Source organism: Sceloporus occidentalis, unplaced genomic scaffold, assembly GCF_023333645.1.
Source record: "Sceloporus occidentalis isolate IW3139 unplaced genomic scaffold, rSceOcc1.0.p SCAF_7, whole genome shotgun sequence".
NCBI lineage: Eukaryota > Metazoa > Chordata > Lepidosauria > Squamata > Phrynosomatidae > Sceloporus > Sceloporus occidentalis.
The window spans coordinates 15,512,912-15,528,509 of NW_028316987.1; the positions used below are offsets into that span (position 1 = coordinate 15,512,912).

The 15,598-nt window shown below is 39.2% G+C and overlaps 1 protein-coding gene across 6 annotated transcripts in view; it reads right to left on the reverse strand.

Annotated features, from left to right (window-relative positions):
* The window catches only part of GPATCH8 (G-patch domain containing 8), a 90,688-nt gene that overhangs the window by 19,950 nt on the left and 55,140 nt on the right, over positions 1 to 15,598 (reverse strand). For 4 of the 6 annotated variants that reach the window (XM_089532055.1, XM_089532059.1, XM_089532057.1 and 1 more), the window contains 3 exons: positions 11,774 to 11,841; positions 9,198 to 9,284; positions 7,862 to 8,005 (listed from right to left, as the gene is read on the reverse strand). In XM_089532055.1, coding sequence (XP_089388181.1) covers positions 7,862 to 8,005; positions 9,198 to 9,284; positions 11,774 to 11,841 — 299 coding nt within the window. Of the gene's footprint in view, positions 1 to 7,861; positions 8,006 to 9,197; positions 9,285 to 11,773; positions 11,842 to 14,091; positions 14,134 to 15,598 lie in introns of all 6 variants that reach the window. The other 2 variants (XM_089532060.1, XM_089532061.1) reach the window with 1 other exon arrangement.

Sequence of the window (15,598 nt, forward strand, 5' to 3'; positions counted from 1 at the left end):
TGTAAGCACTGAACCTGGACCAAGTCAAAGATGATACCTGGATAGCATTTGCTTTCCTTAGAACAGCTATCAAAGCAAATCATGTGGAGATGGGGGAAAACACAAAACCCAACATACTGCAGGTAGCAGGGCCTAGGTCTAAATCAGTCCTGTACATACAGTCTGCCTATAAACATACGATGTAGGGGACAATTTTCACCAAAGAAAACATTTCTTATCATTAAAAGCACATTTGATAGTGTAGCTCAAGGAACTTGATTTAGGTTTTATTGCCATCAGCACTAATTTGTTCCTTATCGGAAAGGGAAATAAGAAATTATGCACATATGGTAATTAATTCTAAGATGTGTACTCAAGTCTGTGCTGACTCAAGTTCAAGAATGATGGCAGCAAGATACTGTATATACTTGACCATAAGTCGATCTCATGTATAAGTCGAGGGAAGGTTTTGAAGCCAAAAATATGGATTTTGATATGCCCCATGGATAAGTCAAGGGTAAAGCTTAGAGCCATATAAGAAAGGATCTAAAGGATGAAGCAAAAGAAAGCAATGCCAAAGAACTTACAAAATTCCAGAAGGCATAACTGTTTGTACTCATCATAAAAGCTGGATAGATGAGAGAATAGAGAAAGGTCAGTGCTTCCAGGACAGATTATACTTTGCCTTTCACCAGTGCATGGATCCTTTTTTAAAATAAGAGTTCAAGTACAGTACAGATAAGTCGACCTCTGTTTTTGGGGTCAATTTTTTGACTAAAATTTCTAGACTTAGACATGAGTATATACAGTAGTCCCCAATAAAGGCACTAACAGTTACTGTAACTAAACATGCTGGAAAACCAAATACCTTGGAGTAAGTTGGAGGGACCTTTCCAACATCTGAGACTGAAAGAGAAATATCTTAAACAGGAATATTATGGACCAAGAGCTTATATGACACTAAGGAGGCTTTGGATCCCATTGCCCACTGAGATGGGGGATGGCCAATTGCAGAATCTAAGGCAGGAATGCTCAAAACCGAAAGGAGTGAAGGACCAATCCAATGAATAGGATTCATTGTGTTGTCTGCAGCTGAAATATGTGTTTCAGTCAATGCTGTAGCCAAGAACATCTAATAAGTTGAGATCAGTGCCTGAATTAAGTAGAAGGAAGGGGGCCTGAGTCTCTAAGTTTCTGTTTTTAGGACAGGATCCATAATTTGTCTACAACTGGAGGACATCAGGGCAGGATTTGTGCATTTTATCAAATGCTCCTTTATCCTGCACTGCCTTTACATTCCAATTTAGAGAAAGACTGACCCCTTCGCTCACAAATAAATTAGTTTCCTCTACTATGAAATTAGTCATTCTGTATTTGTGGGTGGGAGGACAAATTAGAAACCACTACAACACAATTAGGCAGCAGTGACAGGCATAGACTTTGGCAAAATCCTAGGACACCCAAAAAAGATCAAAAGACAATATGCAGGATTGAGGGCAGCGAGTCCTGACACTGAAGTGAAGAAACAATTGCACAGGAGGGAGCTCACAACACAAAGCATCCTTGAGTTAGTGACTCACAAAGTGTTAAGAAGGAAGGGTGTTTGCAAGAGAAGCCACCATAAATGTTAACAACCACATTAAGATGTTGACTGCACGATTCACAGGACTAGAATTAATATTAATAACAATATTTTTGGGTGCTTTTTAAAACTGGCTTTTCCCCAACCCTGCTGGGAATAAAACACTCTTGTATTGCGTAAGGGACAGAGCTCTACGACTTCCCTGAAAAAAAGGACGGACACATTTTGCAGGAAAAGTGCTGGTACTGAATGAAATGGAATAAGTTGTTCTAATAATAAAATCCCACTTAAATGTGATGAAATCCAAAATGTCTAGAAGCAGATGTAATCTCAAACAGAACAGGAAGGGTGGAAAAGGCTGCAAACAAAAAGCATTAAAGGTTTGCGTGAAAGAGTTTGAATGAATTTGAAAGAATTATGTCCTGTGAAATAGGGTGTCCGCCATAGGTATAAAACAAAGAAGCATTATAGAGGACTACTCTATCTTTACAGAACATCTGTCTTCCCAGTCCTTCTGGCTGATGTAAGAGTCACCAGGAATACCACCTTCCAGTTGAATTCACTGTGTATTTAGTTATTTTCTTTCCAAAAGAGAAATAAAGGGGAAAACAACAAATTAAAATTATCTTCTGGTTGTGAAAGGAGAATGTTTCACAGAGGGCTGAAGGCTGTGTGTGTCTCAGTATAACAGAAAGGTCTGCATAAGACACTTATGGACAGTAAAGGAACTAGCAAGATGTGAACTGGTAAGAGATTCTTAATGTGGGTTTCCTTTCCATAAAATAGCATAGCATTTAGCATTAACATTTCTACACCACTTAATAGTGGTTTACAATCTGTAAGCCAATTGCCCCTAACAACCTACAAAAGGATGGAAGGCTGAGTCAACCTTGGAGCCCCGGGATTGAATTCACAACCCTGTGGCTGCAGTACCAGCATTTAACCACGGCTCCACCAGAGCGCCTACCCAAGTCCATAGCCTTTGTTGAAATCTGAAACCTTTGCACTATTTCTAAAAATCTCTTCCAGTTGTATTAGAAATTCAGGCAGTGCAAAATCTATGGGAATCTATGTTTGGATTACCGTTTTGTAATGTACAGCAGTCTACTTTCAAAAAGTGCTTAGAAACCTCAGCTGGTCCAAAGAGCTGCAGCAAGCTTACTGACTGCAACATGTTACAAGGAGAAAACAATTGCCTTATTACAATAGTTCCATTGGCTATTAGTACATTGCTGGGCACAAAACAAAGTGCTGGTTATGAGATATAAAGCCTAAGCTCTTTGGAAAACTGTACCTTCCTGTATGAGCCTGTTTGATCTCTAAGGTCTTTTAGGAAGGCCCTTGCCTTTGTCACCCAACCTTCATAAGTATTCCCTGATAGGAACATGGGACAGGGGTTTCTCAATGGCTGTTCCCAGCCTTTGGAACTCCCTCCCTAAGGAGGCTAGGATGGTGTCCTCATTTTCTATTCCAAAATACTTTTAGAAACGGACTACAAGGGCTTTTAATAGTGTGCTGTTTTATTGCCTTTTAACTTTTTAACTGGTTTCTTTAAAGGAGTTTAAATTCTGTGGATTTTAATAATACTGTTTTGTATCTTTGTCCCTGTGTCTTTGTCTATGCTTTTATAGATATTATTTTAATTTTTGTATTCAGTTTTGGACAACAAGTGGGATGTGACTGATTGGCTGATTGATTATGATGACTTGTTATGATATAGATGATGATGATGATGATGATCATCATCATATTCTATTATTCCTATAATTCTAATGATGTTATGATTTAAGTAAGATTTAGGCCTGTTACAGACAGTCAAAATAAAGCTACTTCGAGTCACTTTGGAGGTATGGTATTTCAATGATGCATGAGTCCTAAGAGTCTGGAAGCTTCACCAAAGCTGCACTCCAGTCCTTAGGACTAGAGCGTGGCTTTGTGGACTCTTAGGACGCATGTATCATTGAAATACCATACCTCCAAAGTGACTCGAAGCAGCTTTATTTTGGCTGTCTGTAACAGGCCTTAGAATGTGAAACTGTTCATGTTCAGAATATCCCTGGTTTGTTTTCATCAGAGTAGACAAAAAGGAGGTGTGTGTATGTGTAGATGCCTGCGCTAACATGAAGAATGTAAAAACAGTTGTCAAGCATGGAATGGCTGAAGAAAAGGGCAGGGAAGAGAACAGACATTTTAGTTGTGTGCTTCAAACTGAAGTACTACAATATGGGCACTCAGAAGGCCCCGTGTAATAGTCAAGTCTGAGATCTAAAATCAGCTACATACACCATCAGTAGGATTAATTCACCAGGAATGGAAACTCAAAACACTGTGAACTGCCACAAGCACACTATAGCTTTGTTTACATTCCATTTCCTCCCTTTAGCAAGACAGCCTGCAATGAAAGGCTAACATCTACTTTACCTACCTGACTCAAGGTCAGCTTAACTTGCTAACAACTAATGTCATTACTCCATGTTCCCAAAGAGGATTTACTCAGGTGCTCAACCTTGCTTCCCTGACATATCAAAAGTGGAGAGTAAATTATAAAGCAGGTGTGCATGCAGGTGATCTCGCAATCCATTGGTGCGTATGGGTGATGTTAGGTGATTGTTGGCTGACATTCGTGGATTAAGTAGAATGCTGACTATTCACAGGAATAGTTTTTAAAAAAACCTTCCACACCAGTACAGATGAAGTGAACTCAGTTGAAATGTCAAATTAAATTGGGATATATCACTGTGGTTGTGGCGGGAAGAGGAAGCATACAGTTGGGGGGGAAAGTAGAAAAAGTGTTGTCATGCGCAGTTTAGAGATGAACGACATAATAAATGCTTCTACTTCCATTTATTTCATCTGAATTTATCCCACAGCTTTATGAAGGTCCTTTAAGGTTTGAAAATACAACTGGTATGAAACAATTAACCTGAAAGTTCCTTCAGTGAGAATGTATAAAAAGTTAAACAAAGTGTTTAATGTTACAGCTTTGTGCTCAACCTCTAAGAGAGGCAGAAATACTGAAATTGAGACCTAACATTTTACTTTTGCAGGAAACCCATAGAAAGGGAACAGACCTAATTCTACCCCCCAAATGTTTTGGAAATCAAATAGTGGTAGGAGGATCAGGGAAGGCAAAAGGGGTGCTATTATTTTTGTCTGTTCTACTCAGACAAAACAATTAGGGAGTCAGAATGTTGATATCTGATCCTCACAGGGGAACTGATGGGTAAACCATACACAATAAGTACCTTCTATGCACCAAATGCTCATCAAACGAAATTTATGAATAGTTTTTTTGCAAATTTTCAGAAAGGTTACTTCTGGTGACATAATAATAGAAGGTGACTCTAATTATATTTTACATTTCTGAATAGATCTCACCCCATAAAACAATTCTTATAAAACTACTCCACTTTGGAGGAAATACATAAGGCTTAATAGGTCCCTGGAGAGCTAGACACCTATTGTAAAATATAACTTATTTATTGGACATACATAAAACTTACCCATGGATAGATCAATTCTTTATTACAAAATGTTTGCAAGAAAAGTTCTAGATTTTTCAAGTGAACCAATTCTTTATTCTGATCATTCTCCATTAATATTGGATTTGGCACTGGGATCTGAAACATACCTCCTGAAAAGCTGGAGATTTAGTCCATTGCTTTTCCATCATGAAGCTAATAGAAAACTTTTAAAAACACCACAGAATATTTCTGTTTGGAAAACAGACCTACCACTACATCACAAGCATTGTTGTGGGACATGCTGAAAGTGATTTTTAGGGATCACTTTCTTTAGGAGGGCTCACGATGTAAGAGGGCTACATGCAGAATGGTTTTATTTGATGAAATCAAACTACTAATACACCCCCCCATAAGATAACTCAAGATCCAGAAATATTGAAGACTTTATGCCAAAAAAAGAATGAAGATAGAGGAACTAGATCTGTATAAAATACCAGCCTCCTTAAAATATACTAAAGCCTATTTTTATGGAAACAAAAAAACCTCTATGTTACTAGAATGCTTTAAGAAAAAAGCAGAGAGCATGATTTTTACAGTCATAAAACTTTCACAAGGAAATGTATAAATTTGTCCTAATAAAATCCTTCATTAATTCTGAGAGTTTTATCTTACTCTATATTCTCTGGAATCAGTACTCTCAACAGAGCTTAATGAATTCATACAACCATTACATGTAAAAGGAAATCTGACAAGTCAATCAATCACTGGAAATGAATAAGCCATAGGGCTATGATTCTGAAGACCAGGGTTTGATTCCTGCTTGGTCAGGAAATCCACTGGGTAACCTTGGGCAAGTCACACTCTCTCAACCTCAGGGGAAGGCAGTGACAAAACTACTCTGAACAAATCCTGCCAAGAAAAACTCTGGATAGGGTCGCTTTAGGGTTGTCATATGTCAGAAACAACTTGAACGCACACAGCATACATTGAAATTAAAGCCCAGAAAATCTCCCAGACCAGAGGGATCCACTAGAGAGTTCTATAAACTTTGCTATGAAGACTTTGCCCCTCTCACCTGGTTGACCTTAAAAGCTTAAACAGGATTCCAAATCTGAAAGCTCCTTTTTGCCGCAGCTTCTTCCTCCCCACCATGTATCTGCTATGGAATTCTGGGATCCTTACTGTACTGTAGTTTGTTGTGGCACCAGAGCTCTCTGACAAAGAAGGCTAAATGAATCACAAAACTAGAATTCCTAGAATTCCATTGCACTGAACCATGGCAGTTGAAGTGATGTCAAACTGAATTATTTTTGCAGTGTGGATGCACTCTGTGTGTGTCTATAAAACAACTGCATTCTCACCCAACATAAATAATAAACCAGCTTTCTTGATAAGTACAAAATCATGTATAGGACTACAAAGCATGAAGTTAATTTGTTATTTGGGAAGACTGAATGATGGGTTCAGTAAGTGTCTTACACAGAGCACCTAGATTACTTGCTCCTGGCAACTGGCTACCTTGTTACTATCTCCATGTTTGACATTAACCATTGATGCCATGGGATTAACTATTCTGGATGTCAAGACCTGTAGGCATTGTCTTCAGTGAATATTGCTTTCCAAAATAAGCCTACATTCAGCAAAATTATCTCTCTTATTACAAAAACATTACAACTATGTAGGCATGACGAAAGTTCTGGACACATTATACATGTAAGAATTAGATGAATGAAAAATGGTATATTATAAAACTTGGCATCTTATCGATCACAGATTTTGTTTGTATTTAAGTAGTTGCCAATACACATGAATCATTTTTGCAAAACACATTTTCTATTTCTTGTGTAGGCAGGCCAGGCGATAATTTAGCAGTTTCTAATACAGATTCAGAAAATTTCAAGCTAGATTCAAGACAGGGTGATGATAATTTCTGCTGTTCTACAGGACTTCCTGCTATTACACACATAGGCATGCATATGTGTGTGCAGATGCACACACACTCTTTTTTCTCTCTCACTCATTTTTCAGCTTCATTGGACATCATATCCTTCCATTCTCCCATCACAGTTTTAAAAAATCAAATACTTAAAACGGAAGCAGAAATGGTTTACATTAATTCATCCATAGAATTATATCCCTCTATTCTCTTGTAAAAGAGATTCAAAGCAGATAAAAGAATTTTAAACCAACACAAAAGTCATTATAGCATTAAAACTGTTAACATTTCAAAATGTTAGAAAATGACAACAAGAAAAGCAATACAGTTATTAGAAGGATTGAAATATTTACCTCCTCCCTCCCTCTATATTTGCAAGTTTGAACTGAGCCAAGCCTCTGTCCTGGAACCTGTTTATAGCGACAGATTAAGGACCTAGCCAGTAAAAGAGCAGCCTTCCACCTGTCAAACCGTTTACTGAGTTGTCAACAAGATCAAAATGGCGTTACTCGTCCAAGAACAAGCTCTCTGTTGTGTGTCATGAACTGTACATTCTTCGAATAACAGCTTTCTAATTGTTTACTGCTCTAATTTGGAGTGCAAGAAATAATCCTTTACCATGAAGATATGTTTTCACAAAAACAACTGCAGCTTCCTAAATTTCTAAACCACTTTTTTCAATTTTCTATTTAGCAACCCTTGCTGCTCACTACAAATGACAAAAGCCTGATACTTGATGCTAGGTTTAATTTCAGCTTCTAACAGCAAGCACTACTGAACCAAGTGCAATCAAGATATCTCTGCTGCTGGAGGCTGGGGAAGAGAAGGAGACAAAGACAAAACCGACTGAAGGAGATTAAAATGCTGCATTGAGAAAACAGACCAAGTCTGTCCTTTTACCTGTTTGTGGGCATGGTCATAGGAATTTATGTGATTGTCAAACTCTTGATGCTTTTGGTACTGCTTATCACAGAGCTCACAATAAAAATTGGCTCGAAGATCTTCAAGTGCCTTGGCAATAGCTTTTTCTTTATCCACATAATCCTGTAACAGGAAAAGGTGTTAAAAGTCTTAAGAAACCAGCCTGCAGGAAAAAATGGCCATGGAAGGCCATCATTCAACATTTAATTTGTACAAGCTCCAGTCTTATTCAGCCATTACTCCTTAACTCACTATTTAAACTATGTTTTTTAAATGTTGTTTCTAAATGATTTAGTACCACCTCAATGAACAACATCTAGGATTGATAAATTAATTGGGAGCCTATTGCAGGAGAAACAGGTAACGATGGAGAAAAAGTAGAGTACAAATAGATAAAGCTTTTCCTAGGTCTGAAGAGGAATTTGAAGGAGAAAAGCCGTTCTATTTCGGAAACTAAGGGGGGATAGAGACGGGTGGCTCCATGCCACTTGTTTTTTCTTCTCGTTGGTGCTGCGCCAGCTGCATGGCACAGCACTGATGTGCTCCCTAAAAAGGAGCCACTCTGGGCGGCTTCTTTTTCAGGGTGTCATAATGGCGCTTGGGCACCATGACGACAACGCTTCCGGTGAGCACTGTTTGGGAACTTGCGCGCACCGTGTGGACAGGGGCACAGCAAGATGGTGCACGGGTGCCGAAAGTAGGGCTGGGTGCGTATGGACGCCCAGCCCAACAGAGCCCTAAAATCAGCCCCAGGCTGACGCAAACCGCTAGTCTGTACTGGGCCTAATTCAAAGAAAAGTACATGCACACAAAAGAGGTAGACTGATTTCAGTTTCCCACATTCTTCTTTGCTTCCCCAGGATTCTTGCAAGTCACTGTTGTGACAGAAGGATATCAAACCAGAGAGCATACTCAGGATCTATTAACAGTTAAGGTAAAAACTAATCTGAGCTAATTCTGACTGTACACATTTAAGGATTACATGTGATAAGGTGGACCTGGTGGAACTGGTCTGACTATCCCAGGATTCTTTGAATGAATCCCAGACACCAGCAGGCATTAAGGTGTCCATTTACCAGTCATCCACTACCAGACAGCAGTTTTAAATACTTCTTTTGTTTAACAGGGCAGATCAAACCATGACGAAAATAATTGTCTCTCCTTGGTTTATAAAATCCATATAAATGCATGATTACATTAATCTCATAAATATGTTTCAGGGAAAAGGGAAACAAATGCACAATATAACCAATACACAATAAAAAATTCCCAGATTCCTCAATCAGCCATTTCCAGGAAGAGTTAATTTGGATACCTTGTACTTCTGCCTCAGTTCTTCAGTATCCTCCTTCTCCACTTCCAAAACTCTCCTTCGTTCCGTGGCATCTTCAGCATAGTCCAGCTAATCACCAAAGAAGTGGGAAATTAATCAGTCAGATATATACTATATTAGCCAAATAGTCAATAATATATCATATATATTATAAGCACATCCAATCTGTTCCAGGCTGCCTCCCCTCATCCCCAAATTGTTTACTCAGAAAGTAGTAATCTTTGCTAGGGAGCTCCTAGCAGTAGCATCTAATGTCAAGACATGGATTTTGTTTAGAGGAAATTAGATGTATGAAACCAAGAGCCATACAATGAGGATTTAGAGATCAGAGAAAGTATTTGACTAATCAGAACCTCTCAAAAAAAGCAACAACAGCATGGAACATTATGCTTATCCTCTAATATAGGATAGAGAATTGTGACAAAATTTGCTTCAATATTTTAAGGAAACTTTTAGGGCATTTCTTCCCTATTTTCTTCCTTGACATTGGTGGTGGTGGCGGCGGTGGGGGTTCAGGGGCTTGGGGGAACCATCAAAAAGGAGTTGGAGCCATATGCAGCTTGCAGACCATAGTTTCTCCATCTTTGCCTACATTTATCAAGCTGCCTTATTCCAGGTCAGCATTGCTAAACTGGAAGAAACTCAACAAGGTCTCAAGACAGAGGTCCTTCCATATCCTATTACCTGGGATTTTAACTAGAGGTGTGAGGGAGTGAAACTTAAAGCTTCAGTATGCAAAACATATGCTCTATACTGCTATGATTCTTCCACAGCAGTTGATAAACAGAAATATACTGTGGCTATTGCATTTAGACAGAAAAAAACCTAACAATGATCCCTATTGAGAGGTTTAGGATGGAGCAAATGAGTCTGTGCTAGGGTGTGTTGTTACAACTGCAAAGCAAAGAAACCACCACTTCTGCAGTGTGTTCAAGAAGCAAAGCATGCTGCGTTCTTAGGAAATTAATCAAAATGTACAAACTAGTTTTCCTAGTGTCCACATTTGGCATTTTTGTGCACAGTGCTGACTTTCAGCAACTTTTCCCATGGCAGACAAGTGGCATGGTTTTGCATTTTATAGAGCACAAGACAATTCTGGTCCACAAGAACAGCCATAGGCCTGAGACACTGGTTTTTTAAACGTCTAATTGAAGCTTTAATTCAACATACCAATCTATCAACTGATGCCACAATGTACACGCAGACCCTTTTCTTTCAGATAAGAGTAGAGGTGAGGTTGACTCGATTGCCAAAATCAATTAATTCAAGATCTTAAAAAAAAATTGCTAAGGGGCTGCATATGTACTGAGGTACTATATTATTACAAGCTAATTAAGCCTTCTCCAATCTGGTACTTCACATGTGCTTGACTACAACCACTATCCCCAACCAACAAATGTGGAAGCACAATTTTGGGAAAGGCTGGCCTAATCAGAGGTTCTCAAACTCTGGCCTCCAGATGTTTTGGATTTCAGCTCCCAGAGGCCCCAACAAGCTTGATCAATGGTCAAGGATCATGGGAGCCAAAGTCAAAAACACCTGGAGAGCCAGACTGAGAACCACTAGCCGAAGTCATCTTTAATGTATCCCTTATTTTTCAAGCTAGTGTATTGGGTATACCTTAAAAGAAATTAAGTACAGTGGGCCCTTCCATTACGTGGGGGATCCATGCCAGACCTCACTGCGTAAGGGAAATCTAGTGTATGCTGGAGCACCATTAGAAATAATGGGACTCATGGTTGCGGTGTGGTGCGGCACGCGCACCCCATTATTTCTTCTGGGGAGTGCGAGGGCTTATTCCAGTGTAGTTTCAGCATATGCTGAAAGCTACATAAGGTGCGCCCGCGTATGACACGGGCGCACTGTACTGCTAATTGTTATTTACTACTTTAAAAGCACAGCATTGTGTGATTTGTTAGTAACATGATAGTGGGAGATGCATTAAAGAAAGAAATCAATTAAAAGTACAAGAATGTGAAAATAAAAAGACTTTTCCAGCAATAGTTTGGTGTAATAAGTCAATGTTACTCATTACCCCCAGAACTGTGCTATTAACATATCTGCTATTGGTTAGAGGAATGCTGCTGGTTGAGATAAGAATTGTTTAAAAGGAAGAAGAAAAACAACTACACATCGAATCTCCCTTATCTGGAATTCTGAAATACTCCAAAATCTAAAACTTTTTTCATAGGTGGCTGAGACAGTGGCATTTTTGTCTTCTGATGGTTCAGTGTATACAAACATTATTTAATGCACAAAATTATTAAAAATACTGTGTGTAAAATTACCTTCAGACTAAGGGGTATACAAACAGAAATTAATGTCATATTTAGTCATGGGTCTCATCTCCAAGGTATATGCAAATATTTAAGGTATATGTAAACATTATGTATATGCAAATATTCCCAAAATCAAAATTCAAAACATTACTGGTCACAAACATTTTGGATAAGGGAGAGTCAATCTATAGTAACAATATTTTTTTAGATTAGTTATTTTTACTCTTTGGCATGTGCAAGTGGCCTTGCCTAAAATGTCTATTAAAAGGGTCCTCTTACCTCCATTTCCATCCGTCCCATGCCCATGACATCATATTTGACGACGATAGGAATGGGATCTGTCCTACCTGTAAGGAAATAAGACTGGTCAGGTGGATGGGTGGAGAGAAATATAAGCCTCTAGTGAGTTGCTTTGTACACATTGGGTTTGGGTTGGTTAGAGATCTTGCCTTTGGAGTGCAGAGACCAGAAAGCTACAGAGAACCAAACACAAGCCATTCTCACAGCTTACAATCACAAGCTGCCACATCTCAGGTGCCAGACTTGCCCTGGTTTTATCTTTTGCTGCATGAAGCTCTCAGTTCTAATGTTTGAGGAACTTAATATTGAAATTGAACACCCACACACCACAAGATTAAACATAATTGAGGGGGGATGGAGAAGCTATCTTCTCTCAGATACTGAGAGACAATATTTATGAGGTAAACAGAACCCTAGGTTTTCTTGAACATCTTGGTTGGTGATCGGAAATGTTACATTTATTAAAAATGCAAGAATGAATGCCCTGCTAGGTCTAGTTTGCATCTGTGGTTTCAGGAGAGTGAAGCTAGGATTCTTCCCTCTTTGCAAAAGCAGAAAGCATTAAGAGTTCACCAATCCCCCAAAGAGCTTCTTGAATTCTGTGACAAAGCTACTGACCCTATCTTTTACTTGTAAGCTGTGAAAAGGACTAGTTGCGAAGAAAACTGACTTTGAAACTAATCAAACTATGCTGAAGATTCCGTATGTATTTTTAATTCACTCATAACCAGCCAAACAAAGCAAAATGGGGCAGACGAGCACTTTGACTATCACAGCCTTTGGGGAGGTGTTTATTTTTACATCACAACATGCGCTGTGAGTTGTGATGTAAGGCCACTGGAAAAAAGGAGCTACTTACCTTATCCGGTGCATACCTTGAGTGAAAAAACAGAACGTTTACTTCCCTTATTATTGGTCTTGGCGGGGGATTGTTGTCAATATTTTCTTTGCTATGCACATACACATATATTATATACCCTTGGGCCAAAAGAAGTCCAAGTTTGAATTGCGCCAAAACAAGGGACTAGATTGTTAAAGTGACTACTTGCAGCACAAAAGGTGTTGCTTTAGAGACTCCATGTCTCAAAAAATTATTCATCAACACCTTTCAACGTATGGGAGCTAATGTGGTCCACCTGACAATGTTGCACTTGACTCTAGTGACTAGAGACTTGGGTTCATGTTTTAACTCCGTCAAAAGATTTGTGTGGCCTCGTCTCTGCTCTTTATGAAATAAAAATTGTGACCTTCCTCACAAAATTATTGTGAGAATGATTTTTTAAAATGCCTGAAGAACTCTTTGCACTTGAAGTGCTGTGAAAAGGAAAATAAACAAACCCCAGACAGTGGTTCCCAACCTGTGGGTCGGGACCCCTTTGGGGGTCGAACAACCTTTTCACAGGTGTCGCCTAAAACCATTGGAAAACACATATTTGCATATAGCAATGAAAATAATTTTATGGCTGGGGGGTCACCACAACATGAGGAACTATATTAAAGGGCCGCGGCCTTAGGAAGGTTGAGAACCACTGCTCTAAGACATAAACTGACTTGGAACAAATTTCAATATGGTTCCAAATCAAGTAAGTTTATTATACAGAGCCAGTTTTGATGCAGTCAGAATTTGGAAACGTGGTCTGAGAGATTCAAATCCAGAAACCTACCCATCTACACAATAGCATTTCCCCCCTAATGCAACTTTTATATATACATTCTCAGTAATAAAGATGGAGGAAAGGGATTTTATGCCCAATGGTATGAGAAGCAGTGACTGCAGTTTTGAGCAAAAGGACCAAATTCATGATAGCTTATTAAAAATGCTAACATGCCCCTCCCCATGTTTGGTTTCTTTAGCAGATGAGATTATTAAATCCACATTTGTGATTCTGGCAAACTCTTTCATAGTATGAAGAATGTATCAGTACTTTTGCTTTCTAAGGCAGTCAAAGTTTTCAGTTTTCAATTAGCTATAAAATCTCCATAGCAACTACTAACACCCACCACATATTGGAGAAAGGGAAGGGAGGGGGGAATTAAGTTTGGACAATATCAGAAATTTGAAGTGATTCTCCACAAATTTTGGCAACTCTAACACAAACATCCCTTCTGAGCATTAAACCCTCAATGAACAAGGATCAGACACAAAAGAGTGCATGAAGAAATGGAAAGGAAAAAAAGGGAAATGAAAAGATCAAGCAGAAAAGATGAAGGCTACAACAGAGAAAAGTAAGCCTAACATATTTGGTGCTCTGATGACAAAAAAAAGAAGTAAATTCAGTCTGAAAATTAAAAATTACCACTAAGTTTACCATCACCACAACAAGTCCCGGATCATTATGCTGTAAAAAAGAAACACCATTTGTTAGGCAGAAAACTGTCAGGGGCAGAAAACAGGCCCTACACAGTAGGCAGACTGGGGCAGGGGGAGGAATGGGGGGTAGAGTAAGAGTGACACCTAAGATTTCCACCCAACCCACCCTTCTTCTGGAACTAGAAGCAACTCTGTTTTATTTCCACGAGTGTTTTGAACCTCTAACTTATAAAGAAAAGATATTGCCTAGTGTGTTCAAAGAGAGCAATTGCAAATTTAAGGAGAAAATTTGAGGAGGTGGCGGGAAGATTGTTAGCTAGAACTGAGGTAGCACGGTTGCAACTGCACCAAGAGCAAGGAGAGCCTCCCATGCAGTGTGCAGCCTAAGGAACATATGAGAAGTGGAAGAATCAGTCTCCTGATATTTGGTATGTGTATATTTTAAAGCAGCCATGGGGTGCAGTGCTAAACTGTCACAGAGTGAGGCAGTGGAGAGGGGATGAATAGTGTCCCAACCCATATCAATGTCTCAAACACAACTATGAGTGAAGGGTTAAATGACAGCCCCAATGCAAGATCTAGTTATAGTTGCCCTGGCAACATGCAATTCTGGGCAGTCTGTAAAAAATTGAAGGTTTCTAGAACTCAGTTTCGCAAAGGAAGAACACACATAATTATAGCAGTTTTTTTTAAGTATATACGAACAGCAGTTCCTTTCAACACATCCGTTATGGCCCCTATACTCCCTGTGTACCCAAGGACTCAGGTTTTATTGTTCTGCTCCAAATCTCAAATATTAAGGCAAGAATCACTGACTCCACAACCCTGTCTCCAAATAAATTGTCCTGCCAAAGTGATCATGATTAATTTACACATTTATACTAAAATTTCTAGGTTGAATTTTGGAGGGAAATCCCATATAGGCACTTGGAACTGTCTTTGTTGTTTTTCTAAAGCCAATAGGAAAGAGTCTAGGCAGCTTCCTAACTCTGTGCTGCATAATCAAGAATGACTATGTCCAGTATACCCACCAATCTAAGATAAGATGGCAGGGTGACGCAGAAGAGAACCTCCCTTGTCTGTTTCCATGGGTGGAAAGAATTGTGTGGAAGCAAGTGCTCTCCTAAATACTTTACACTCAAGTCATTCAAGGCTTTGAAGGTGATGATAATCAACCCTTTGAATTTGACTCCAAAACGAACTAAGAACCAGTACTGCCAGACTGTCATCAGAATAATATGCTACAAATAGTACGTTCCCCAGCACCACTCTGGCAGCAGCATGCTGCACCAGTTGCCGTTTCCAAAGACGCTTCAAAGGTAGCCCAACATAGAACAATCTGCAGCAGTCCAGCATAGACATAACAAAAGCATGTGAAACAGTGGTCACATGTACTTTTCCCGATAAAGGCCAGAGTCGACACACTAGCCTAAGCTATGAAAAAACAATTCTGACCACAACTGCAACCTGATCATCATGGAGGAAAGCCAAGT